The 24188-nt window shown below is 59.3% G+C and overlaps 6 protein-coding genes across 6 annotated transcripts; all 6 read right to left on the bottom strand.

Annotated features, from left to right (window-relative positions):
• Positions 1 to 219: 219 nt before the first annotated feature.
• Positions 220 to 3744, bottom strand: EX895_006223 (uncharacterized protein; the record flags this gene model as incomplete). Its single annotated transcript, XM_029886815.1, has 1 exon — positions 220 to 3744. The coding sequence occupies one exon, from the start codon at positions 3742 to 3744 to the stop codon at positions 220 to 222; it is 3525 nt and encodes a 1174-aa protein (XP_029737128.1).
• A 1056-nt stretch (positions 3745 to 4800) lies between these two features.
• EX895_006222 (uncharacterized protein) lies at positions 4801 to 5617 on the bottom strand (the record flags this gene model as incomplete). Its single annotated transcript, XM_029886814.1, has 6 exons — positions 4801 to 4808; positions 4895 to 4920; positions 5028 to 5147; positions 5236 to 5363; positions 5457 to 5507; positions 5612 to 5617. 6 exons carry the CDS (start codon positions 5615 to 5617, stop codon positions 4801 to 4803), a joined length of 339 nt encoding a protein of 112 aa, XP_029737127.1.
• A 489-nt stretch (positions 5618 to 6106) lies between these two features.
• Positions 6107 to 12406, bottom strand: EX895_006221 (uncharacterized protein; the record flags this gene model as incomplete). The annotated part of the gene is made up of 2 exons (XM_029886813.1): positions 6107 to 12094; positions 12185 to 12406. The coding sequence occupies 2 exons, from the start codon at positions 12404 to 12406 to the stop codon at positions 6107 to 6109; spliced, it is 6210 nt and encodes a 2069-aa protein (XP_029737126.1).
• Positions 12407 to 13259: 853 nt separating this feature from the next.
• On the bottom strand, positions 13260 to 13800 carry EX895_006220 (uncharacterized protein; the record flags this gene model as incomplete). Its single annotated transcript, XM_029886812.1, has 2 exons — positions 13260 to 13272; positions 13370 to 13800. The coding sequence occupies 2 exons, from the start codon at positions 13798 to 13800 to the stop codon at positions 13260 to 13262; spliced, it is 444 nt and encodes a 147-aa protein (XP_029737125.1).
• Positions 13801 to 15488: 1688 nt separating this feature from the next.
• EX895_006219 (uncharacterized protein) lies at positions 15489 to 15849 on the bottom strand (the record flags this gene model as incomplete). The annotated part of the gene is made up of 2 exons (XM_029886811.1): positions 15489 to 15597; positions 15686 to 15849. The coding sequence occupies 2 exons, from the start codon at positions 15847 to 15849 to the stop codon at positions 15489 to 15491; spliced, it is 273 nt and encodes a 90-aa protein (XP_029737124.1).
• Positions 15850 to 18684: 2835 nt separating this feature from the next.
• Positions 18685 to 22848, bottom strand: EX895_006218 (uncharacterized protein; the record flags this gene model as incomplete). Its single annotated transcript, XM_029886810.1, has 1 exon — positions 18685 to 22848. One exon carries the CDS (start codon positions 22846 to 22848, stop codon positions 18685 to 18687), a length of 4164 nt encoding a protein of 1387 aa, XP_029737123.1.
• Positions 22849 to 24188: the final 1340 nt, after the last annotated feature.

Here is a 24188-nt window from a genome sequence, read left to right as displayed (position 1 = left end):
GGATTGGCCCGTGGATGAACAATGTACAGAAACACGGGCTTGTATTTGTAACTTAAGTTAAACGCTAACTTATCCCTGGTCGATCGCCAGCTCATTGTGCAATGAATGATCGAACAACACACACCGCAAACACACAGAGTGAGCACCGTGACAAGGGTATCATATTCCGCCCAAGCAAGCCCCACAGTTGCAAACTGAGCCCCCCGCCCCCCGCCCCGCTCACGCAATCGCAATGAAGCCCGTCGTGTCGTAGAAGCCCATCAAGGCGGTCGCTGCCGCTGCCGCATTCGACTTGGAGCGCGAGCGCAGCTTCGAGGGCCGGGTCGGCGGCTCGGCGATCCTCACGCTGCCCGCTCCTGCCCCTCCACCAGCAGCCGCAGCAGGAGGAGGGGACAAGGTGGTGGGCATGCTGACGGAGCGTGAATCAGCAGCAGCAGCAGCACCAGGAGTCGGAGGGGGACGAGCACCGAGAGCTGGGACGCCTTCGTGTGCCGCAGGGGGCGCAGTCGGCGCAGTCGAAGAGGTCACCACCGCTGATGTCGGACTGACCGGTCTCGACGCGCCTGCAGAGTTGAGGCGGGTCTCGTCCTCGAGTCCGTGCGAGACGCGCTGGGTAGCGGCGTACGCTGCTGCTGGCGACACCTCGGCCCCTCCCGTCCCTGCCGCTGCCGCTTTCGACCCTGCAGTCGGCGGAACCCCCTCCTTGGCTGCACCCTCCTTGGCCGGCCGGGCGCCCTCAGTCTTGCTCGAGCTCAACGACGACCGATCGCTGACCGACTTGTTGCTACCCGAAGCCTTGCGTGCCCCAACAACCGCTCCACCGCCGCGTGACGACGCGACGATGCTCGCCTTTGTCGCCGGCCCGCGGAACATGCTCGCGGGTTCTGTGGCGGGCGAGGACGTAAACGCATACCCCGCCATAAACGCCGGTGCGTCCGGGAGCGGGAGCGGTTTGGTGGTGAGTGCGCCTCCTGCCGCTCCGCCTCGTCCAAAGGGACGCGTGCGTGCAGATGCAGTCGTTCCAAAGCTGCCCGGAGACGAAGACCCCGCGTTGCCGCTACTGCTCGGTCGTGTGGATTTCTTCTTCTTCTTGCCGCCATCCAACGCCGTCGTCGCTGTCGCTGCCGCCGTCTTGCTGTTGCTGTTGGATTCGTCCGCGTGCGAGACAGCCCGCGTATCGGGTGCAGACGCACGCGTAGTCTGAAGCCGAGCAGGCGCTTCGTGCGCATGGGTCGTCGAAACGGCAAACGCCGACGCGCTCGACGGGCTCACCGACGCAATGTGCAGTCCTTGCGCCGTCGCCGCCAACGAATCCAGCCGTCCCCTCGCCTCTCGCATGCCCGCCTTGTTCTCCCCCGCGTCATCTAGCACAAGCTGATCCAGCCCCAGCGCCGGGATCGCCGCCGACGATGTGCTCATCTTGCGCCTGCGCTCTGCATACTTCCTGCCCTCCACCGTCAAGTCTTCATGCGCCTGTTCCCACCCCAGATACTTGCGCAATAGGTGCTCCGTATCCGCCGACGCCTTGGTCGCCTCGATCCACGCATCCAACGCCCTGAAGAACGCATCCTTCGACTTCCACGGGTGCGCAAACGGCTTCAAAGCCGTCGGATTGCCCTGCCCAAACCGGCGGTTGCTGTCCATCTTGGAGAGCTCGGGCTGCGGCTGCCCCTGCAGGCTGCGCTTCTCCTCCTCCGCCTCGGCCCAGACGAGCTCGCGGCTGGACGAGAAATGACCTAGATGCTGTATGAGGGCAAACGCGCTGAAAAAGTCGCGGTCGGTCATCTGGAACTGCGAGTTGAGCGGGTTGCCGATCTGACCGCGGCTGGTGAACCTGCCCTGGCGTTTGCCTTCGTCTTCACTCGACGTGGCATTGGCAGAGGACGAGCCGGGTTCTTCGCCTGCAGCGACGGCGGCGGCGGCGCGGGCACGGGCACGCTGTGCGCTAGATTCGGCGTAGATAGGAATGTGACGAGGATTGCCGTTGGCGACGGTGGAGAAGCCGGGAAGCAGCAACGCAGACGGTACCACCGACAGCGGGGTGGGGTTGATAAAGCGTCGATGCATCATGCGCTCGAACACGACCTCGATGGCATCGACATCCGTGGAATCCGAATCGTTGAGCACCTTGAGGCGTTTGGGCAGCTTGACACCAAAGCCCTTCCTGGCGCCAACACGGCCGTGCTCGAGATCCTTGAGCTCCTGCGAGTCGACCCAGCTCGGATGACCGTAGAAGCCGTAGTTACCCTCGACCAGCTCGAGCACGCCTCCGGGCGCCAAGATGCGCCTGCATTCTGACAGCAGGTCGAACCACTTGTCTTCGGGAACACCTTGCAGGATGTAGCGGATGTGGACATAGTCGAAGCTGGCATCGGGGAACGGCAGAGGCTCGAGAAAGTTGGCCACGACCCAGCTGACGCGGTGCTCGAGATCCGGGTCGGCGAGCGAAGCCATCGGCGGTTGGATGGGCACAATGTCAAGCCCTACAAACTCCGAGGTTTTCCATTCGCGCGCCATGTCCAAACACCAAAAGCCTCTGCCACAGCCGAGGTCGAGGACGCGGCAGGGACGTGAGCCTTCGGGGAAGTCTCGGAGCGTGTTGCCGTGCAGAGAGGCTTTGACGTTGAGATGCGTTGCCATTTCGGCTTCGGTGGTCTCGCTGTTGTAGCCGTGCCAGTAAGGGACGACCGAGTGCGGGAACGAGTGATAGACAAATTCGCGCATCTTGCCCTTGACGCGCGATCGGGATTTGCTAAAGTAGGCATCTGGATGCCAACAGTCTGGCGAAGAGGGAGGCAGGCGAGGCCGCGCCGAAGAGGTCGGAAGGTGCTTGGAGCTGCCGGCGTGGCCTGCATGTGTCGAGGTGGGGAGGCTGCTGATGGAGCTGCTGGCACTGGCGCGATAGGGTGAAGAAGAGGCGGCACCGGGTGAGATGGACGAGGGGCTGGACAAAGAAGGAGCAGGAGTGGGCTTTGTGTTGAGGCTGAGACTCGAAGCTTCCGACATGTCCGTGTCTCGACGTCGCAGCGATGGCACTGCAGACGCTTTGGAAGCAGGGACCTGGCGTGACGCAGGCTGCTGCAGCTGCGGCGGTGGTGGTGTGTAAAAGTAGTATCCATGGCCAACGCGTGCTTTGTAGGTCATCTCGGACGGCGGCAAGCCATGCGAATGTGAGGGAGGTGCCAAGCCAAGGCGAACGGGAAGCTGCTCACCCTCGAGCGACTCGGTCTCCTCAAAGGTGAGCGGGAGGTTGAACGTGTCGGACTTTTTGGTCGAATTGATGCCGCCATTGGCGCTTCGGTCGAGGAATGCAGGAGGTGCTCCAGCGGCGGCCGAGCCGGGCGATATAGCCGACTCTGGACTGACGGCGATGCTGCTTCGTCGACGACCTTGGCTGAAAAAGTCCGAGGTGCGTGGATAGAACTCAGGCATCAGCGGGCTGCTCTGACGGAAATGGTCGAATTCGGGCAGCTTGTGAGGAAGAGATGGGGCGGCGGCGGCAGCAGCAGCGGTGATGTTGTTGGTAGAGCTGATAGGCGATGAGGCTGCGAGGCTGGACTTGGTAGCCTGATCGTTGGAAATGGTGCTCGCGGGAGAGAGACCATCGCCGCCCATGTAAGAGCTCTGTTGGGATCTGGAATCGACCGAGCTACTTTTCGAGACGGCTGCAGGGGCCGAGTCGGATTGTTTAGGGGCGGCTCTCGATTCCGAGGCCTGTCGAGCGCTGGACTTGCGACTGCCCATGTAGACGTGGTATGGATCGATCATGATGGTTCGCTTTTCGACATGTTCTGCGCTTGGCGTTGGCTACCAAGACGAAAGTTCAAGCTCGTGATGCGGGGTATAATAAATGGTATGACGAAGAGGATGACGGCGTCAAGGAAGAACCGCAATCTGGACCGTTGCGACTTGGCCAGTCTGGGCAGGCTCGACTTGTCTATGGATGATGGTGGTGTTCAGATGGATAGCTGCAGTGTCCTGCTGAGCCAGTTGGAAGCTCAGCCTGGAAACGGCGAAACGGTTCGGGTCGTAAGCGAAGCAACTCTAAAAACGCGCTTCAGGGCGTACTGTGTGTATATGCACCGCGAGAGACATGTTTTTGAATATCCTTCTTTTCGCATCAGCTGCTGCTGCTGTTGCAGACCAAGCAGGGACACACTAGATAACCCAAGTGCAAAAACAACGAGAAAACGCTTTCTTGTTTTTGCTTCGGAAACAAATAGACAGCTGCGAGCAGAGCAGATGCCGTCGTCTGTCGATGCAAGAAGAAGCCCCAGTCTTGGCGCTTAGCGCTTTCCGTCCTCGGAATTCTGAAATCGCTGTTGGCTCGCTCGCTTTCTCGCTCTCTCGCTTTCTCGCTTTCTCGCTTTCTCGCCTGTTCTGCTCTGGCCTGCAACGATGCATGTTCTCTTCCGTCTCGCTCAGCAGTCTCGACAGACTGACCTTGTTGCGTGTCATCAACCGCAAGTGACAATTGTCGGTCTACACATCAGCAGCGCCAGCTTCTTGTACCTGCGATCGAAGCTCGCCTTCTTGTCGCTACAACATGAGGGTTTCTGGATGATCGACCGTCCATGCTGACACGCGTGCTTGGGTCGCCTTCCTCACATAGCAGAGTGGGCGCGAAAGGGCTTACCCCCCGCGTGGATATGTGAAAGCAGAGACAATAGAACCGTCCAAGCGTATCTCCAGCCGAAACTGCGCAGAACAAGATCCACAACCAACGCCACAGTAGCAGCGTCGCATCTTCCACAGCCTTGTTTTGCGTCAATCTGAATTGAACTGAGTCTGCTATGATCACTAGCAAACTGTTGACAGCGAGTACAACAAGAGAACCATGTCAGTTGCGTTCTATTCTGCGGCTTTTGAACTTGCTGCCAAGCCGTCTACTTACGCTCCAAAAAGTCGGCAGCCATCAATCTGCATCAACAACATGAAGCCGAATACAGAGCATCGAACAGAAACGAGAGCCAGAGGTTAGTCGTCTCGCGTCCAAGCCGTCGTCCGCGAAGCAATGTGCGACCTACAATTCGATCGAGATCGCCGGTGGGATGCGGTTCTTGAAATCGGGCACCTCCGTGTTTGCTGCTGCGGCGTACTTTGCATTGAAGTGTAGATACTCGATGACCTTTTCCAGCACTTCACCGCTGTTCATGACGCAAGTGGAAACGACCTTTCGAGGTAAGCATTCGGCGCAAGTGTCCTGAAGATGGGGGCAAAATCTGCCAGACGTACCGAATCTGCAACCGAGCTGTGTTACTTTCTCCTTCCGCAAAGCCTCCGCCTTCGCCCGTGGAGAGCATCAATTTTAGAGTCGGTGAGATCATAACCACGGTGCTCTCCACAAGGAATCGGTAGCCATCCTATCCAAGCAGATGTGGAGCGGTACGCTGGAAAAGATCAGCTTCCTGTCAGTCCACCTAGACCGCTTCTCCCCGGCCAGGGGGTTTACATACCTCGCTGACCAAAGTGACCCATTGCGTGGGTGCCGAGTCGCCCTTGTCGGCCTTTTGCGTCCCCCAAACGACCCGAGTAGCGAGGCACATTAACATCAGCTGTCCTTGGCACCAAGTAAAGTTCCCACTCGGGGCAGAGCGTCCGCGTGACTTACCGACATGACGTGCGAGCTTGCTTCGGAAAAGGATCAGCACTCAAGGCCGAATCACCAGAGTGGGTTCCGAGAAGGGGTCGGGGGTCGATGAAGCCGTCGTGATGGATGTGGTTAGGAGGCAAGCCGCTTTTTGTTGGCGCTCGCCGGGTGGTTGATGCTGCGTCGAGAAGATTGCCCATCCGAGCGCCCAAATTTTCTGCTTTTCGATGCGCAGCTCTGTGCGGCCTGGACCCTGCTTCCTTCGCGTCCTCCGTGTGGAGGCTTCGACACGCTTCATCATCTGCACCTTCACCACTCAGCACGCTTTGCTTTCAGTCCCAGACCCCATACAAGCTCCGCAAAGCACTAACTTATGTTATCCGCTGTTGTTACAGTCCAAAAATGGTGAACGGTGTGGTAATAGTACATATCGAGATACTGAAATACATCCTACTAGCGTACTGCATTACTACAAACGTGTCTAGACACGAAAAGAGAGAATGCCAACGCCTCTCTCTACTCAGGGTTGCGCCGGGACGACGACGGCGGCTCATGACCACGAGGCCGATGCGGGTACGGCCAGTACCTCGCTGCCGGTTCCTCGGCACTGGCTCCCGTCGCCCTCGCTCCAGGAACGCCACTGCGACCAGGCGCAGGGAACGAGCCCAAGATCGGCGGCAGCGATCGCCCCGCAGCTCCCAATGACGGCAGATGCGGTGCACCCACTTTCGCTGCGCTCGTCCCCAACGACGGCAAAGAGGGTCGCGGCAGGCTCTGCGAAGGGAAGCTCGAGTACGGGCTGTTCGACGACCGGTACGCACTGCCGGTAGAGTAGCCGCCAACACTGGACGACGTCGGGTGAGCTGCGCTCGCACCAGCGGAAGCCGAAGACGAGATCGAAGGGCCAGGAGACTGCGAGTATCTCTGCCAGCGTTGTTCGTACGTGGCTCGTTCTGACGTCGACGGCAGAGGCGCGGTGAGCGGGCCGTTGTTGGGCCTGTTCCTGGCAGCCAGTGCGCTGGACGCTGCCGCTGTGGTGCTGGGATACAGGCTGCCTACGCCCGGAGCTGCATAGCGGCTGGTGTATCCGTGACTCGCGCCAAAGTGTGCACTCGTCGGCGAGATCTGATCACCGCTGCCGGAGCGACGCAGCTCACCGGGCACGGCGGGAGGCATGCTGTGCGACTCGTGCTCTCGCGGTCGGCCCGATGCGCCGTACAAGCCGTAACCCGAAGGTCCACGCTCTCGTTCGCGTTCGCGTTCGCGCTCGACCTCGGCATCCTCGCTTGAAGATGGATGAGCCTGCATCGGTGGCACCGACCTCGCAAGGTGACCGGTGCTCGAAACGCTACTGGGCGGCATCGAATAGCGTGATGGTGGCATGCCACGCTCGGCCGGGTGCGAAGGCGGCGCCATGGCCGCATAGCCGGGCGAAGGCGAGGGTCGTCGATGTGCCTCGTACGGCGACTCGTACATCCAAGGTCGCGACTCGACGCTTTCGTCGCGCGCATCTCGCCCGTCGACGGCAGACCTATGCGGCTCGAGACGGTCGTACGCTCGTGCTCGCTCTTCGCGGTCTTCTCGCATGCTTCGGCCGTCCGAGCTGAGAGGGCGAACCGCTTCAACACGGTCTGCAGTGACTGGTCTACGATCCAGATCGTGCGACTGCCTGGCGTAGAGCGACGGCGGCACAGAGGCGTCTCGTCCCATGCCTGCATGCGGCGCTTCTCCACGTTCTGCCTGCCAGTCGTGCAGAGACGATCGCCGCGCAACACGGCTGCTGCCTGCTTCGTTGGTGTCATTGAGCAGCGAGTTGATTTGCAGACCACGACGATGCACCAGAGGCTCTGGCGACTCTTCGCGCATCTTGGCGTCCATCGCGTCAGCTGGGCTGGAAGAGATGCCTGGTGGCGGTGGCAGATGTGTGGCTCGAGAGGGAGTCGTCGCGCCAGCACCCCCGCCAAAGCCAGGCACCGACGATACTGAGGCTGCAACACCGCCAGCCGTAGGCATAGCCAGCGTGCCAGGAGCAGAATTGTTTGCAAAGCGCTGACGGACGAATGCCAGTGCCAACGCCTCGCGCTCTGCCAGAGGCGCATCAGCGTGGCTGCGAGCCAGAGCGGCTGCCTCGGCGAACTCGATCTCGTCCTCGTTTCGGGCAAAGTAGTTGCGTGCCTGCGCCGTCGACTTTTGTGCCAACGTAGACGACACCACTTCCCATCTGGGCCCATGCACCGCCAACGCACGAAGGAACTCGTACCGTTCAGCGACGGACCAGTAAGACGAAGTCGGCTGCTTTCCTCGACCTTTGCCTCCACCGACTTCGCCGCCCTCCTCTCCGGGTGCTGCCGTCTTGCTGCGACGCTTCTTTCCCACTTTCCGGCCGTCCGCGTCCACGTCGCCTGGCAGTTGTTGAGATGCCGCAGCATCGGCAGTGCCACTGGAAAGACTTGCACCAGCTGGAGCTGGACCGCCAAAGAGACCTGCAAGCGCTCCCAAAGCCTCAGCTGCAGCCAAGTCGCTGTCCTCCATGCTCGTCTTGACCTCCGCAGAGTTTGCTGCGGCCGGGCTGCCAGCGACCCCTGCCAGGTTCGTCGGCTCGTGCGCCTCCACCTTGGCCCCTGGCAAAGGGCCAGTGGGGCTAGGAGGCACGCTGGCTTTTGACTCGTCGGTGATCGCATTGTCCTTCTTGGCACTGGGCCGCGACTTGCGCGACTTGTCGGCCGCGCTCGTCCCGTCCGATTTGGCGCGCTTCGACTTGGGCCCCGATTTGCGTTTGTCCGCTGGTTTCGCATCCGCACCTTTCGCCTCCAGGTCGCCTGAATCAGCTTGCCGTTTGCGGCCGGTGGAACCATCGTCTGCACCAGCACCGTGAACGCTATCCACGGTCGGTGGAACCATCCTGCTACGACCGCCTCGGCGACCATTGCTGGACATGGACATGTTCGCGGTGGCTCCAGATGGATCCACTGCCTCGACGGGCGAGCGAACTCCCGATCCATCCTCGACGTCATCCACCTCCTCGCCCTTTGCAGACTTCAAGTCGGCCATGAGAGCACTGCCCTTGGCTTTCTTGGGCTTGACACGCGCCTTGCGCTTCCTCTCCCTGTTCCTAGCAGCTGCCAGAGCTTTGAAGTCGTTACCAGGCATCTTCTTGTTGAGATAGTAGTAGCGCACGCACTGCGACGGCGTTTTGTGCGGTAGAGCCTGTGCGATCTTGCCAAACTGCTTGGGCCACAGAGCGTAGCGACGCGCAAAGATGGCCTTCTCTTCCTCGGACCAGACGTCCGGGTCAAAATCGTCGAGGTAGAAGGCAATTGGATCTGCGACAAAGCCGTTGACGTCGTCGTAACGTAGCTTCATGAGGTTGTCCGAGTCCGGGTCGATGTACATGTCGGGCGCCGTGGCGGTGGTGCGTGCAGCCCGCATGTTGGGGTCCTGCATGTCGGCATTCTCCAAGCTGGCAAGAATCTCGAGAAACTCGGCTTCGGACCTGACTGCATCACCAAAGCCGGCAAATCCTCCTGCCTGGGCGCTTCGACGATTAGCTCGTCCCGTGGTGAGCGAAGCACCGAGCAGGCTACCGCCGCCGCCGCCACCGCCGCCGCCCGACGATGCATCTTCTCCACCAAAGCCGCCTGGTGTTCCTGCTGGCGTGTTGACCGGCGGCCTGCGAAGCATCTCGCGACGCTCGGCGCTGCGATCGAGACGCTGGCAATGCAGCTTCCATTCGTCGTTGATGCTGCGGTAGCGCTTTTTGAGCTCCTCGATTTTTTCGTTGAGACGCTTTTTGCGGTCCAGCAGCTGAGTGAACAGGTGCGCTTGCGTTCGCTTGATCTGCTTGTCTTCGTCTCCGAGCCAAAGCGGCTGGTCCGAGCTGACGATCTGCGGGATGCCGTGGATCTTGGCTTTGAGAACGTCCATCGTTGTCCGCTGTGATACCAATTGATTCTCGCGTAGGATCCTCTTCCAGTCGTCCGTGAGCCCCGGGTCCGTTGCAATGTGCTTGCGTACGGCGGCTTCAATGGCTCGTTCCACCTGTTCCTGGGTGGTGGGTGTCATAAGAGGCGGTTCGATCTCCTTGATGGCATTTTCATCGATCTCGGCGATGCGCAAAGACGGTTCGGCTTGGTCAGCCGCGGGCATCTTGACTTCTTCGATCCTGGCCGTTTCTTGCTGTACGAGATCCTGCGCTTCCTTGTCATTTCCGTAATCGACGTGAGGCAAGGTGATCTCTTGAGTCTTGTTCTCGGTGTCGATGGTGGCGGTGACGAACTGGCCGGAGACCTGGATCTGCGAAGAAGTTGGTAGCGACGCTTCAGCACTGGCCTCGGTTGCCTGCGGCTCTGTCGCTGGGACCGTGGCAGCAGCAGCTCCGCCATTGGCCGCTTCCTGTGTGACAGCAGAAGCCGACTCTTCCACCTGCGTCTCGGTCTTGGGCTCGTGCTCGTGCTCTACGCCCTTGTCGAGCGGCTCTGACTGTGCGGAAACCTCGGCCATGGAAACGTCGCTGATCTGTGGAGCCTGCTCTTCTTCCACCTTGACATTTGCCTCCCCGGCCTGAGCGCTGGGGGTCGTTGCCGCAACTTGCACCTCTTCTGAAGCAGGTTCGTCGCCATCAGCTGCTGATTCGATGGGCGCATTCGTTTGAACAGCTTCGGGTGCTTCGCTGGGCGCATCGGGCGCTGCAATTGAGGCCTCGTCGGCCTGCTCCTGAGCAATAGGTACCTGCTCTGGCGTCTGCACAGCCTCCTCCAAGTCGACAGGTTCGGTTTCGACTTTGTCCTTCCTTAGATGACTTTCCTGTAGCTGGATCTCCTCTGACTGCTTTTCCGTGGGCAGGATCTCCGCAGGCTGACTCTCGTTGACAACAGCAGCTGCCCCATCCACCGACTGACTCTCGGTGACAACTGCAGCTCCGTGATCCTTTACTGGCTCAGCCGGGTCAGCAATTCTGCTGGCGCTGACCGCTTCGGTCGGCTCTAGCTCCATAGCTTCTTCTGTCGGGACGCTCGACGCGGCAGCTTGCTCCTGCTCGCCCGTCTCTGCTTTTGCCTGATCCTGCTGAGGCTCTGCATCTGGCATGTCGACATCACCGTCAGCGTTGGCTTCCTTCGTTGCTTCGGGTTCTGGAGCAGGCTCGGCGGCCGCTTCCACCTCCGTTGCTGCGCCATGGGTGTGGGTGTCGTTATCCACCCGTGAGTCCCCATCGGCATCGGCGACGGGAAGCTCGCTGGCAGATTCAACCGGCTCATCGACGAGGGCTGCTTTGTCTTCCAGAGAAGCAGCAGCCTCGGGAGCGGCTTCGGTCGGGACCATTGTGGGCGTGGATTCAGCAGGTTCTACCTGCGGTTCTGCGTCCGGTTGCACTCCATCCTGCTTCTTGTCGACCTGCACGTCATCGCCGGCTGTTTGCACTCCGTCCCCCTCCTTGTCCCCCTCTTTGTCGCCCTCCTTGTCGCCCTCCTTGTCGCCCTCCTTGTCACCCTCCTTGTCGTCTGAAACGAACGCACCGGCTAATGGAGCCGGCGTCGCATCTTGAGCATCGCTGGACGGAACAGCCTCGGGCTTGACCTCGTTGTCGGCGGGCAGTTCGCGGGGCGGCGATCGACTAGGTTGAGGAGACAAGTCTCTGCTTCTCGCTTCGCTCTTTTCGGACGCGCGATCCGATCCGAGCGGCTTCGCGCCTGCTTCGCTGGAACCCGTAGGCGGGGGTGTGTTGTTGGAGCGCGATCCGGACTGACGCTGGGATGTGTCGGAGCGTGCATCGTCCGAGGCGGGTCGACGAGCCCAACCTGCGTCGGACGGCTTGCCCCACTGCCGGATGCCGCCGCTCGCCCAGCCTGAGCTGGGTGCTCGGACGCGCGGATCCCGCTCGGTGGGGCGATCGCGCTCTCTGGACCGATCTCCATCAAAGTCGCGCTCTCTGCCCAAGGCTGATGAGGGTGATGCGGGTCGACGACCAGCAAACTCGCGGTTGTCAAAGCCATATTTGCTGGCGGCGGGCGCGGGATAGGCTGAATGTCGGTATCCGTCCCTTTCACGCTCTCGCTCCAACGCCGCCCAGTCTCTGTCCCTCTCGCCGTCACGGAACGAGTCCCAGTCACGATCCCTATCTCGCTCGCGTTCACGTTCGCGGTTGGCTCCTGGGCGATATGTGTCGGAACCGCGAGGTGTAGCAGTAGCGGGTGGTGGATACCAGCCTCGTCGATTCTCTGCTCGAGGTACCGGCCCACTGAAGCTGGTTCTGGAGCCGGAGGCGTATGCTTCCGATCGAAGAGGCTCGCGGTGATTTGCTGGGTACGGATATGACGAAGTGGCGCTATACGAGCCCCCAGCTTCGACAGAGTAGCCGAACCTGGAGCGCTGGGGTGCATAGGACGAAGATGGCCCGGGTGAAGTCTCGAGGTATCGATCTCGCTCCCGTTCTCGATCCGAGGAAGTATGTCTCGGTGACACATATCCGTTGCTGGTGGAGCTGGATGGCGCGTTGCCGATCTTGGTCTTGAGAGCAGAAGAATCCGGAAGCAGCGGTGTGAGACGGTCAGCAAGCGAAATGGAACGCCCGTCGGTGGTAGGACGAGACTGGCTCACCTGGTGAACAGCGCCTTCATCTTCTTCGATTTGACCCTCTTCATCTACTCTGAGCATTCCCTCCTCTTCTTCATCATCATCTGCGCCAGCGTTGCGTGGTGCGCTGGTCATGTTGGTACCATTGGATAATGATTTGTCGATGTGCTGATCTGATGGTGGATGCGATCGGCCTGTCGTTGGTGTTGTCGAGTTGACAGGGCTGTCAGAAGCCTGCTCCGACATCTTGCCTCGCCAATTTGAGGGAATGCGCTAGAATGAGGCTGTCAGATCATCCCAGCAGCATCGGCAGGTTTGGGTCTAAAGCCGGTATTGGTTGGCAGGCGAGTTGTTGCACTGAGCGGATGCGGCGCTGAAGTTGATGTAGGCGCAGGTATCGCAGGGTATCGGCCTAGGATACAGCATGCGGAGCAGCACAGTGGTTAGTGGGTGATGGACAGACGGTAAAGCAATGGATGGATGGAGAAGAAGCATGGAGAGAGGAGAGCGAATCGTGAAAAAGGGTCCTTTGGGTGTCAAGTGCCAAAAACCTCGAATTCGCACGCGCGACCGACTCGAATTTCGGAGCCGAGCAAATCCGCTCTTTGTAGAGAGAGGCTTGCCGTGATGTTCGTGGATGGTCTCAATGGTCTTCAGTTGTGGCTTCTCCATTACGGCAGCATTTAGATGGTCCAAGAAGCGGGCGGCAGCGAGCGCGAGACCAGCTTGGAGGAAGGGTCTCATGGCAGCAACAAGAGGACGTATAAATGCAGTAAGCTCAGGTTGGAAGCCCGCAAGCAGTCCAATGCAAACAAAGAGGACCTCAAAGGTCACACTGAATATGACACAATATACACACCCACACCTTTCAGCGCATCTTACTCGTGAGATGGAAGTGGCGAAACGACATCTCACAATCGCAACGGGGTCGACAGTCCCTGTTCCAGCCGGCGAGGGCTCTTTGGCGGCTCTGATGGTTGCATGAATGGATTGCGAAAGAGCATGCTTGCGAACGCACACGGTCGTATGAGGAGAGTCGTAATGCAGTCGAACGAAACGGGGGATGCGGAGATTTGCTTTGAACTGGCTGTGGGCAGCTTTACATAGCGTATCTGTGGGGTGATGCGAAACAAGGATCAAAGGTCCAACAGGTCGTCAGTAAGAGGAAACGTACGAACGAAACTTGTCGTTATCCAAACGGATACTCACTTCCTGGTCCATTCACGAGCCGTGCTCTCGTAGCGCTGACGATCGGTCTTGTACAAGTTGGCAATCTCGGGCACGAGCGGGTCATCGGGATTTGGGTCGGTGAGCATGGAGCAGATGGAGAGCAGCACCTTGGAGATGGTGAGCGCTGGACTCCACTGGTCCCTGAGGATATCGAGACAGATGCTGCCGTTGCTGTTGATGTTCGGGTGGTAGATCTTGGTGGAGAACGAGACCTTGGGCGGCTTGAACGGGTAGTCGGTCGGGAAGGTGATCGAGAGGAAGAAGACACCGCCAGCGTAAGGCGAGTCACCTGGGCCCATAATTGTCGCTTGCCACTGGAACATGTTGTCGCCGGTGGGGCCGGCGCTGCAGGACGAAGGAGGATCGCGGCCGAGGTCGGCGAGCTCCTTGTTGATTCTCTTCATAGCCATTTTCTAGCGTGGGCAGAAGGATACCGTCGAGCGAAGGCGGATCGGGGTGTCAAGAGGCAAGAGCGTCGTGCGGATGATGCAATGGAGAAGCAGCAGCGGAAAGGAAGATGCAAAGATATAAGAAAGGAGTCGGCGGTCAGCATTGTTCGTTGTGATGTTTCGACATGCGGAAGAGAGGCCAAAGGAAGTTGCAAGGCAGCCACAATGTAAAAAGATGCTAACGCGAAGCATGCCCCCGTATGACCGCTTCTGAATGAGGGCCGACTCCGCTTTGCTGTATGCCCTGTGTGATCCGACGAGCGGCATGGTATCCTTCCGCAAGCTGAGGGGCCCTGTGCAAGAGGCGAGCCAGCATCCTCTGATGTAGATGGTCGAACCCTTCGCTTGGACACGGCTTCCGCAACTTTAACGAGCTGCATCTTAGAGGTGAGGATGCTCAGCGCAATGCGTGCCAATCACCTCCAATGATGCTTGCTGGGCCCCTAGTTGATGCCGAAGGTATCGCACCCTGCGCTGTGGAATGCTCCTCGGTCGGCAGATGCTGAAATGAAAACTTACTGCAAGAGGGTTTGCCTGGTCGTGGGCAGATGTGGTGGTGGTGGTGAGTCTACTGCAAAGCTGGTATGCAAAGTGTTGATCAAAAGTGTTGCAAAAAAGCCGAGGTGAATGCTGTGTTGGTGTGTTGGTGGAGATAAGCTGAAGCGAAAGACCGAGCTGAGGTTTCGACAAACAATTGACACAGCCAGACGATGTGGACCGACCAGACGACGCCACGCAGCGCAGCGAAGGCTGTATCCGAGAGAGACACACACACAGACGCACGCTTCCCGCACTCAACTTTCTGCCGCTTCTCTTTCCACAATTCACTGAGCCGCCTGCGACTCTTGGCTTTCGGCGGCGGTGCCCAACCCTCTCTCTCTCTCTCTCTCTCCTCTCCTCTTTGCGCTGCTCTGCTGTTTGTTCTTTTTTGGCCTCGATCTCTTGGCCTGCTATATTCGTAATCTGGTCCGTTTCAGAGTCACATCCCCTTTTTTGGCTTTTGAATTGGAAACTAAGGTCGAGCTCGAATTCAAATCGCTGTTTTTGATCTTCTGCGCAGTCACAGGAAAAAAATCTGAGCATGTTAGACCCTCTATCTGAGAAGACGGCGGAAGCTTGGGATGGAAGCACAAGCGAGCAAAAGTTGTTTGTCGGCCGGATGGAGCTTCCAACACTGGGCGTGTCCTCCATTAGGTGACAGCTGACACCCTTGAGTCGGGAAGGCGGCGTCAAGCCCACCTACTCAGCCATGATACTTCTGACGCCACCACCAGAAGCCAAGCTTCAGCTCAGCCCATGGAAACCGGTGGACCCTTGATCGTCGGACGCCCCACCGAGCGCTGCATGCGATGCACGCTTTGCAACGTTGGTTGACCTGCCAACAGCAGTCGATGGCAGCGCCTACACGACACTACTATCATCACCTTGGTTTATGATACACAGTCGCAGTGTTCGTGGTTATAGATGTTGTTATTATCACGAAAGCAAAAAAGGAGCATAAAGCGGTACAAATACAAATGAAAGACAGCCTCACGAGGTTCGGCTGCGGCTGCGAATGCGATAAACGACTGCTACGCTGCAACGCTGGTTACGGCGCGGGGGAGGAACATGCATGAGAGAGAAAGACTGATCGACCAAGAAGACTCTTTTTAGCAGCCAGCGAGGTCCTTGGCATCCTTGATGCGGGCAGCGACGTTGGACCAGTTAGGCTCCCTAGCCGCAGGGGCGGGTGCAGAGGCGTCAAGGATGACTTGGAGTCTGAGAAGAGCGGAAGAACGCGAAAGGTCACAAAGGTCAGCATCTGTGCTTGTATGGGGTCTTGGGCAAGCAGAAGAGCGCAACTTACCTGTTCTTGGACCACAGACGGCCGTCGAGGTTACGCAAGGTAGTCGAGGCCTTGACCGCAGAAGCAGCCGAGGTCTTGAGACCAGCCGTGGTTGCGGTGGAGGCAGCGGCGAGGACGGGCTGGCGGCCGAGAGTGGCGGAGAGACGGACGGCGGAGGCGATCATGGTGTATGAAGAGCTTCTAGAGTGTAGATGGTGGAGAGTAGTTTTTGAGAAGAATTGTTGCTGAGCAAGGGTCGAGGTTTGTACGAGCAAGGTTGATGGGGACAAATAGTATGGGATCATGCTGCGAAGACACTAGTATATATGCTTGATTGACAGACGGACAAGCTTGAAGCAAGCGCTCGTCCCAATCGTAAAGACTTTGCGAGGCGAGACAGGCTACGTGCAGGAGCACAACAGCACGACGCACACATACGAACTATTCCTCATTTCATCGGAAGGAGAGAGCAGGGGCCACTCGCTCGTTCATCTGCAGAAGCAGAAGAGGGCACGAACCAATCCACCGCAGTCTGCCACTCTGTGGTGACCGGGCGGGGCGGGCGCGGTAGAATCAACTACACTCTGCGAAAGTGAGTGTAGGTGTGCGAACACTAGCGAGCGCAGCATCATGTTGATTAGGCGAGCCAAATGTTCCTTGATCGTGACTAGGCGAGTTGCGTAGCGTCAAGTCTGACGATGCAGACGATGCAGACGATGCAGACGTTGCAGGAGCAAGTTTGATGGTGGCTGCTCGTGTGCTGGCGTGCTCGTGTGCGGGTGAAAGGTATCGTGTAGTGCAGCCAGCCAGCCAGCCAGCCGGTCAGCCGGAGGCTAGATAGAGGCTAGTGAAAGCTAAGCGTTATTGGTGCGCTGTCTCATACTTCAACTGCACCCTCGTTTTGTTTTGGACAAAGCGGGGCTGCAGCGATGACGGCACTGAGCAGACCCTGCCTGCCCTGTTCCAACACCCTCTGCCCTGAAATGTACCCTTTTTCTGCTTTTCCTTTTCCTTTTTCTTTTCTTTTTCTTTTTCTTTTTCAACTTTTTAATTTTGCATCCAGTTATGCTGGCAAAGTGCCGATGGACCGCTTTCCGGCATCACCGCAAAGTGGTTAACGTTAGCGCGATTGCGTTGGCAGACACCAACCACCATCGTCAGCGGAGACTACTAACTGCAGCAGTCGGTGCGCCTGTGAATCGTCCACTCGGCTTCTTCATGCTGTTTTGGCGCGCTCGCACGCCTTGTCCGACCGTCGGATGCCCTCGTACGCTTATCGCCCTTTGATCTAGCATCACAACTGGCGCAGCGCTACACCACACGCTACTTACTACAAGAGGTCTGTAGCGGTTTGACGCCTTGGCCTTTCTCACGCGCCTCCTCCGCGTCTCGGGTCGCTTACACACGCTGTACACTCGCCTCGCCTCGCCTTGAGTACCTACTTGTCACCCTCGGCCCTTGAAAGCGCGTTAGCTACCTGTCTGCAGCGCCTGATCACAATCGGCCGCACAGCGACCTCGAGGAGACCTTGTAGGGACGGACGCGGCGGCAACACCCTCAAAACTGAGGCTGCAGCGACTTCGAATCGTGTGTGCAACATACTTGTCTGCGCAGCATGCTGTAGATATGCAGGTCAGCTGCAAGGTGCTTTGCGTCTTGGGGCAGCCGCTTAGTTAGAAAATGCAGCCTAAAACGTTCATGTCACGTTGCTCCTGCCCGAGGCGCATTATTCAACCTTTGCTTGCTGCCTTGCGACGCCTTGCGACCAAAGGGACTGCGCCAGCGAGCAAGGCAACCCTCCGCAGCACAATGTTGCGATGCTGTTGGGGCCAACAGGGTCGAGAGGCCAGAGATCAAGAAGCCCTATGATGGCTCAACAGCTTTCGTCCAAGCATAGTAGACTGCTGCAAAGGCCTTGCGGCGGAAGCGAGCTTCAGTCTCGAGTAGCGACATCTGTACCATGAGAAGCCACTAGTGAGAGATCAATCCACACCATGCCGCCGCAGCCCAGGATAGCCTGAGACGTATGGGCAAGATGGATGAACGGCTTATCAAGCGAATCTCCCGGCTCGCTACCGTCATTCCATCCCGCTTTCAAGCGAGGCTACGCAGGAAAAGAAAAAGCGGGGCAATCAATGTCGCATCTATCAGCACCACTTTCTCACCATCGAACCCATCGTACGCGAGACGCAGAATGTTCGCGCCTGAGCTTACGCGGACCAGTCGATGCTGACCGAGGCTATGGTGTGCGTCAAGATGTGTGTGGTGACGGTGCGGTCCCGCGTGAAAACCCACAGGGAACGCAACGAGAAACTGTTCAACCCCGCCACGCCTGGCGCTGGCAGCAAGACGACGTAATGCTCTGCTCGCCTTTGCTCATGCCAAGCCGTGTGGTCTTTCCGGGATTTGCAAGCGACCGGTGTCTGGGTCCCATTTCGTATCCCCGCAATCGGAGGATTATTCCCCAAAGCTTGTCTACCACCTGTTGACATAGACCTAGACCACAGACACAAGCTTCCGCTCTGGTTACGCAGCAAATCAGAATGAGATTGCGAGAGGATGCTGAAAAAGGACTTCATTACAGTTCGTTCCAAGTGGATAGGGGAAGGGTCAAGGGCGAGTCCATGAAATGTTCTTGAGGAAAGGGAAAACTTGGTTGCTTTGCGTTGGCTACAAAGATTTTGATAACACTATACAGTACAGTACAGTGCGTCGTCGAACAGTGAAAGGGGATCTGGAAACCGTCCTTGCATAGAGAGACCAGGGCTAGAAGCGGAACAGCTTAGGCCAGTCAAACGAGCGACTGGACGTGTCTGCCTCATCGGCCGCGGCTCCAGGAGCGCCCTCTTGCTGTGCGGACTCGATATCGTCCCCGCGCTGTGCCCAGCTGAACGACGCACCTCTATTGCCACCTTCCCCCTCCCCGGCAGGCTGCAACGATCGGGGAGGTGTCGGTCCCCCAGCTCCCGATCCCGCCTGTCCTCCTCTTCCTCCTCCCTCCTGCTGTTGCTGAGCACGCATCAAAGCGCCTGAGCCTCCGCGGCACGCTGCGACGCGCTCGCAACACGGGGCGAGGGGCGCCAGCTCGCTGAGGCCGGAATCCCCGCCGTCAAGTGCGAAGTTTCAGTGGTGTCAAGGTTTGTCCTGCTGGTCGAGCCGAGCGAAGGCGTCGACAGCGACGGCGCGAGTGCCGTTGCTGCGGGAGCGGGCGTGCTGGGCTGTAGGGATCGGATGCGGCTTCGTTGGGGTAGGGCTTGCGACTGAAGATACTCGTTGGTGGATGCAGGAGCGTGCTGTTGCTGAGAGTCTCGAGCGGCGGAGCGGGCTACGGCTGCACCGAGGGAATTGCTGGGATAGTGGCCGCCGGTGGGAGCAGGGAGGGGTGGAACAGCAGCAGAAGCTTCGTCGAACGGATCCGACGGCGCCTCGCGCACCTCACGCAGACTGTCCAGCCGACTCAGACCATCGCCACTCGAGCTGCGCGGTCGTTTGCGTTTATCGAGCACGCTGCTTCCTCCCGTCGCTCGACTGCTTGCACCCTCGGCTTCCGACGCCGTTGCTGCCATGAGACTCGACGCTTCGCCACTGTAGCCAGACGCGTGGTAGGTCGCGTTGCCCGTGGGTGCGGTTCCTTCGCGCGTGCTCGCCGTGTTACCGCGGCTGAGACCGCCGCCACTGGGGCTGTAGCTCGCTGCACCCGTGGATGCACCACTGGCCAAGCTGACTTCGCTGAGGGCGCCGCCGGATCTGCGCCCGCCGCCTCCGCGGTTGCTCGACCGGTAACCCGACCGCGACGACCCGCTGCTGACGCTCTGCGAGCTCAGTTGCGCCACGGCACTGAGGCTGTCGAGACCGGAATTGTCGCTCGTGGTGCGGCGGCCTGACGAGTTCGAGTGGCTGGCAGCGTATCCGCCGCCGCGAGAACGCGCACTCGAGCTCTGGCTCGACAGGCTCGGGTGCGAACGCTGTGCCGCCGTGCCTACTGCTGCTCTGGCTTGCTCGCCACTGCTGCCCGAGGCTTCCTTGGACGATGCGTGGGGCAGGCTGCCACTCGTCTGATGTCCGCCGATCGATGCACCGTACACGCTGGCATGCTGACTTCTCACTTCCGGAGCTAGACCTGCCTCGCTCGACTCGATGCGAGAAGCGCGGCGTTGGTGGATCAACCGGCTCGAGTCTTCGGAGACGTTGCGCTGCGGATGGTCGTGGCTGATGCGGCCTTCGAGATCGTCCAAGTCGACGGAAGAGTCTCGGTGCGATGAAGAGGCTGCGCGCTGGTTCCGGGATGGAGAAGCTCCGGGCACCCACGCGTACTGTCCCATCGTCAAGCGGCGCCACCCTGCCGCCACACCGCCCAAGATCCCTGCGCTTGCCACGCCGGCTTCGGCCAGCTCAGTGCCACCATGTCTGCCTGCATCGTTTGTCTCTCCCGCATCGTCAACTTTGCCCTCGCCATCGTCGGCGTACGATTGTGTTTCCTCGCTCGGCCGGTCCCCGCCACCGAGCGTGTTCCGCGGCGAGTCCGGAGGCGTGACAAAGCGGCCTGCTGCATCCGACACGGCATCGCTCGAACGCCTCGGCTGGTCATGCATACTGTAGTGCGGCAGAGTCTCGCCCGCCTGGAGCTGCTGCACCTCGTACACGGGCAGTGGCGAAATCACCCTCGATCTCGCCGATGAAGCGCCGAGCGATCCAGACGCCGCTCCCACCGAAGAGAGCGGCTGCGTCGAGCTCGTCCGATGCCCGCTGCTCTGCGTGGTGGGAGCGTCGGCATCGGTGCTCTTCTCGCCGAATTCGCTGACGCTGCGGATCGTGGCTAGCCGAGACGAACGCGGGTATGCGGACATTGCTGCGCCCAGTGTGCCTGCTTCGAGAGCCGGGTCGGCAGAAGCGCTGGTGTCGAGCTCGGGCGAAGGCTGGTAGTTCGGCCCCAGAAGGTTGCTGCCCGTCGATATGAAGCGACTGTAGCGTTCCGGATCGGTCGAGCGCAAGTGGCTCAGCTCCTCGGCGGACAGCTCGGACGTGTGCGAGCCACGCACCTCTGCTCCACCGACCATCGGCGGACGGCGTCGAGAGTACGTGCTGCTATCGCTCTCCCTGTGTCCAGCCGCCAACGCAGCCAGTCCGCCCAGAGCAGCTCCTCCTCCCAGCCCCATCAGCTCAGAGTGGCTGAAGCCGCCACCACCGAGTCCCGAGGTGGCACTGTCCGTGGAGCCGGCGGAGAAGCGTGGGTTTGCGGGGGGCGCGTACGATGCAGCTGACGAAGACGGCTCCATATTGCCGTACGTTGTAGTGGGAGGCGCAGCAGGGCCGGCGGCTGTAGTAGTGGCAGCGGAAGAGCTCTGTGGTGATCCACGGGGAGCCCGGGGGGGCGGTGGCAAGCTCGTACCGCTTCCGCTGGTTGTGAGACCGCCAGTGCTGTTGCTGCTGCTCATGATGGTCGGTCCACCGAGTCGGTTCGAAGCTGGTGAGCTGCCCGTGGCGTTGGTAGCGTGACTGCTGGATCCTGAGCCGGAGAGTGCGCTGGATGTGGCACGCGACATGCTCCCCGCGCCTGCTGCTGCTGCTGCAGCTCCATAGCCTGGCATGAACTGCCCTCTCTGCGGACTACCACTTCCAGCCTGCTGACCTCGTTGGCCAGAAGCGGCAGCGTATCCTGCCGCACCACCAGCAATCGCCGCAGCAGGGCTCGTCAACACACCCTGCGCAGCCTCGGTCATCTCTGCCCCCGACTCGTCGCCTCCCCCCGCCAGCTCGTGGAACGGCATCAACCCCCTTCGCTCCGCCATACTACCGTCTCCGCCCATATCGTCGTCGCTGAACCCGGGCTCCTCTTCGATCTCGACGCGGCCACGGGCATTGTTCTTCTTCTTTCGACCCAGGGCAGCGCCTACGAATCCGGCGGCTGCGGCGGCGAGCCCGGCGAGCCCGGCTGTTTTGGCGCCGCTGTGACTGATGGAGGTCGAGGGTGGCGTGTTGGCAGCCGAGTAGCTTTGGTAATTGCGGTTGGACCGCGTGGATCGGTGCGAGGCGATGCTGGCACGGCGGTCCGGTCCGAGTCTACGGCCCCCGACGACAAAGAATCCGGGACTGGATCCACCGCCGGTGAGGTGGTCTTGCTCGGAGTCGTCGCTGCCCAAGCTGCCTCGTCGGCCTGCGCCTGCAGCTGCAGCTCCACCGGCAGCAGCAGCACCGGCAGCGCCCGCTCCGAGGGCAGAATAGTTTCCTCGCGCACCTCCAGCCGCTTGTGGCCGCCCACCCGATCCGGCTCCGCCTCCTCCAGTGGCGGCTGCAAGCACCGTTCGCTGCTCTCGTCTGCTCTGTCGCCGGCGGCGCAAGCAGCATAGTAACAGCAACAGAAGCAGAAGGAGGGCGAAAAAGGCGCCGAGAACAATACCTGCAATCTGACCGCCAGATAGACCGTTGTTGTTGGGGCCGGGTAGGCCAGCTGCTGTTGCCGAAGGATTGCTGGAGGGCGTGCCGCTTGTCGTGGTGGAAGTGGGGCTGGTACTGCTGGTGGAATCGGAATTTATGCTGGTCGGGGATGTGCTGCTAGTTGGAGATGGGGAGCTGGAAGGGCCAGTTGTTGTTGGAGATGTAAGAATGGATGAAACGGATGATGATGGTGGACTGGAAGACGGTGAAGTGTTTTGCGTGGCGGTAGGATTTGATGCAGTACTATCTGAAGGTGCTGTCGAGGGTGCTGATTGAGCGGTCAGTGAGCTTTCCTGCGTGTTTGCTGGCGTGCTCGCAGAATCTGTCGAAGCAGGTATAGACCCCGTAGGTGTAGCAGATGCCGACTCTGTCGACGTTGCAGACGGAGCACTCGTCGACACGCCAGACGAACTACTTGCTCCCACGCTCCCCGTAGGCGACGCACTCGTCTGCTGCGATGTTAAAACCTGGCCTGGCGTGGTATACAACGTGCCCAAATCCGGCGCCGGAAAGGGACCCGTATACAACAGCGGCACATTGACCACCGAGTAATCCACCGAGGTCGTCGTGCCACGCACAACGCTGATTGTCTGGAAGGGTGCAAACCCGCCCTGTGGGTCGTACACCACTTGTGTGATGGTCGAAGTGTATACGATCGTGTTGGTGGCAGCGGCAGAGTACGACAGATAGGAAGGCAGGGCCTGGGCGGTTGGGCCCGGCCCTGGAGCCTGCTGTGGTAGTGTTGCCATGCGTGCTGCTCGAGTCCAGCTCGACTAGTGTGGGACCGGGCACAGCCCGGGCCTAGGATGGTGGTGTCGGTGACTGCTCAGCCTCGTGCTGCTGATCTGAGGGGTGAGCATCGCATCACAGGTGTGAGTGAAAGGTCGAAAAGTGAGCGAGGATCATCAGCGTATCGTCAGAGGTCGTTAGATGTCGGTCAAAGTATGAAGGGTTGATGGTGGAGATGGTGTCAGCTCTAATCGTTGATGTCGCCTAATAGTGTCTCGGGAATGCTGAACAGAAAACGGAAAGTGAGATCTGCCAAGCAAGTGGACCGCAACGACGGCCGGAATCGGTCTCTGCTGACAGCTGACCGCGACGTTGGTTCGTTCTAAGCCTAACTTGGCAAGACTACGAAAAGCTTCTGTCGAGTCTGCAGTCTACGTCTGACACGGGTACTGTACTTACAATCAGAAACTTGACAAGGCCTTGGCCAGCCTTCTGTACCGCGGAGGAGACCGACTGCGATACAGTGTGCCTTGACGTCTGCCGAAGGGAACTGGAGCCAACCCGAGCTGGGCGCAAGGCTGGGCTGAAACCCCAGCGCCGCCACAATTAAAGATTAAGAAGAAGGTAAGGAGAGGATGAGCCATGCGTCTCGAAGTCGAGGAGGCCCATCGGATGGTGTGGTAGGGAACGGAAAGATGGAGGACAAGAGGATAGAAGTTAGACCGGAAGTGGTAACGAGCTGCAGGCGGTTCTAAGCAGAGAGGGAGGGGGGAAAGGGAATGTAGAGGACGTGCAGCTGCATGTAACCTCTAACGAGGACACGGAAACCGGAAGCCCGTTCGGCTTTGTGCTCAACGAGAGAGTTGTGTCACTTTTTTCCTTTGAGGAGAAGGGAGCCCTACAGGCATCCCATTTTGCTCTCCTTTCGACACACTGTAGCCGTTGATTCGCATAGTTTGCGTCAAAGCTGTTTATTTGCATTAGCAGAACGACAATGTGAGCTCGAGGGCTGTGTCAGAAGAGACCGACACTGAAACCTATTGACAGCTGTATGACATTGCTACGCCGGCGTGCAGCTGACTTCGGGGCTGAAAATAAAGATTCAAACAAAGTAGCCCCTCTTCTTGCAAGATTTCTGGTGAGGGCGAGAGAGAGAGAGAGAGAGAGAGAGAGAGAGAGATAGGGGTGTGAAATGCCGATAGGTCCTGCTGCCATGAGAGCGATGCTGGATGAGGCAAGGAGGGGCTGAAGGGACGTAGAGTCTGGCTCAACAAGGGCAGTGTAATGCTGCAGAAGACTCCTATTCCCTGCGAACACTCCAAACAGGCGCAATTTGACGTTTCCAACACTGTTTTTCCAT

This window comes from Sporisorium graminicola, chromosome SGRAM_8, assembly GCF_005498985.1.
Source record: "Sporisorium graminicola strain CBS 10092 chromosome SGRAM_8, whole genome shotgun sequence".
Classification (NCBI taxonomy): domain Eukaryota; kingdom Fungi; phylum Basidiomycota; class Ustilaginomycetes; order Ustilaginales; family Ustilaginaceae; genus Sporisorium; species Sporisorium graminicola.
This window is presented reverse-complemented; position numbering and strand designations above follow the sequence as displayed.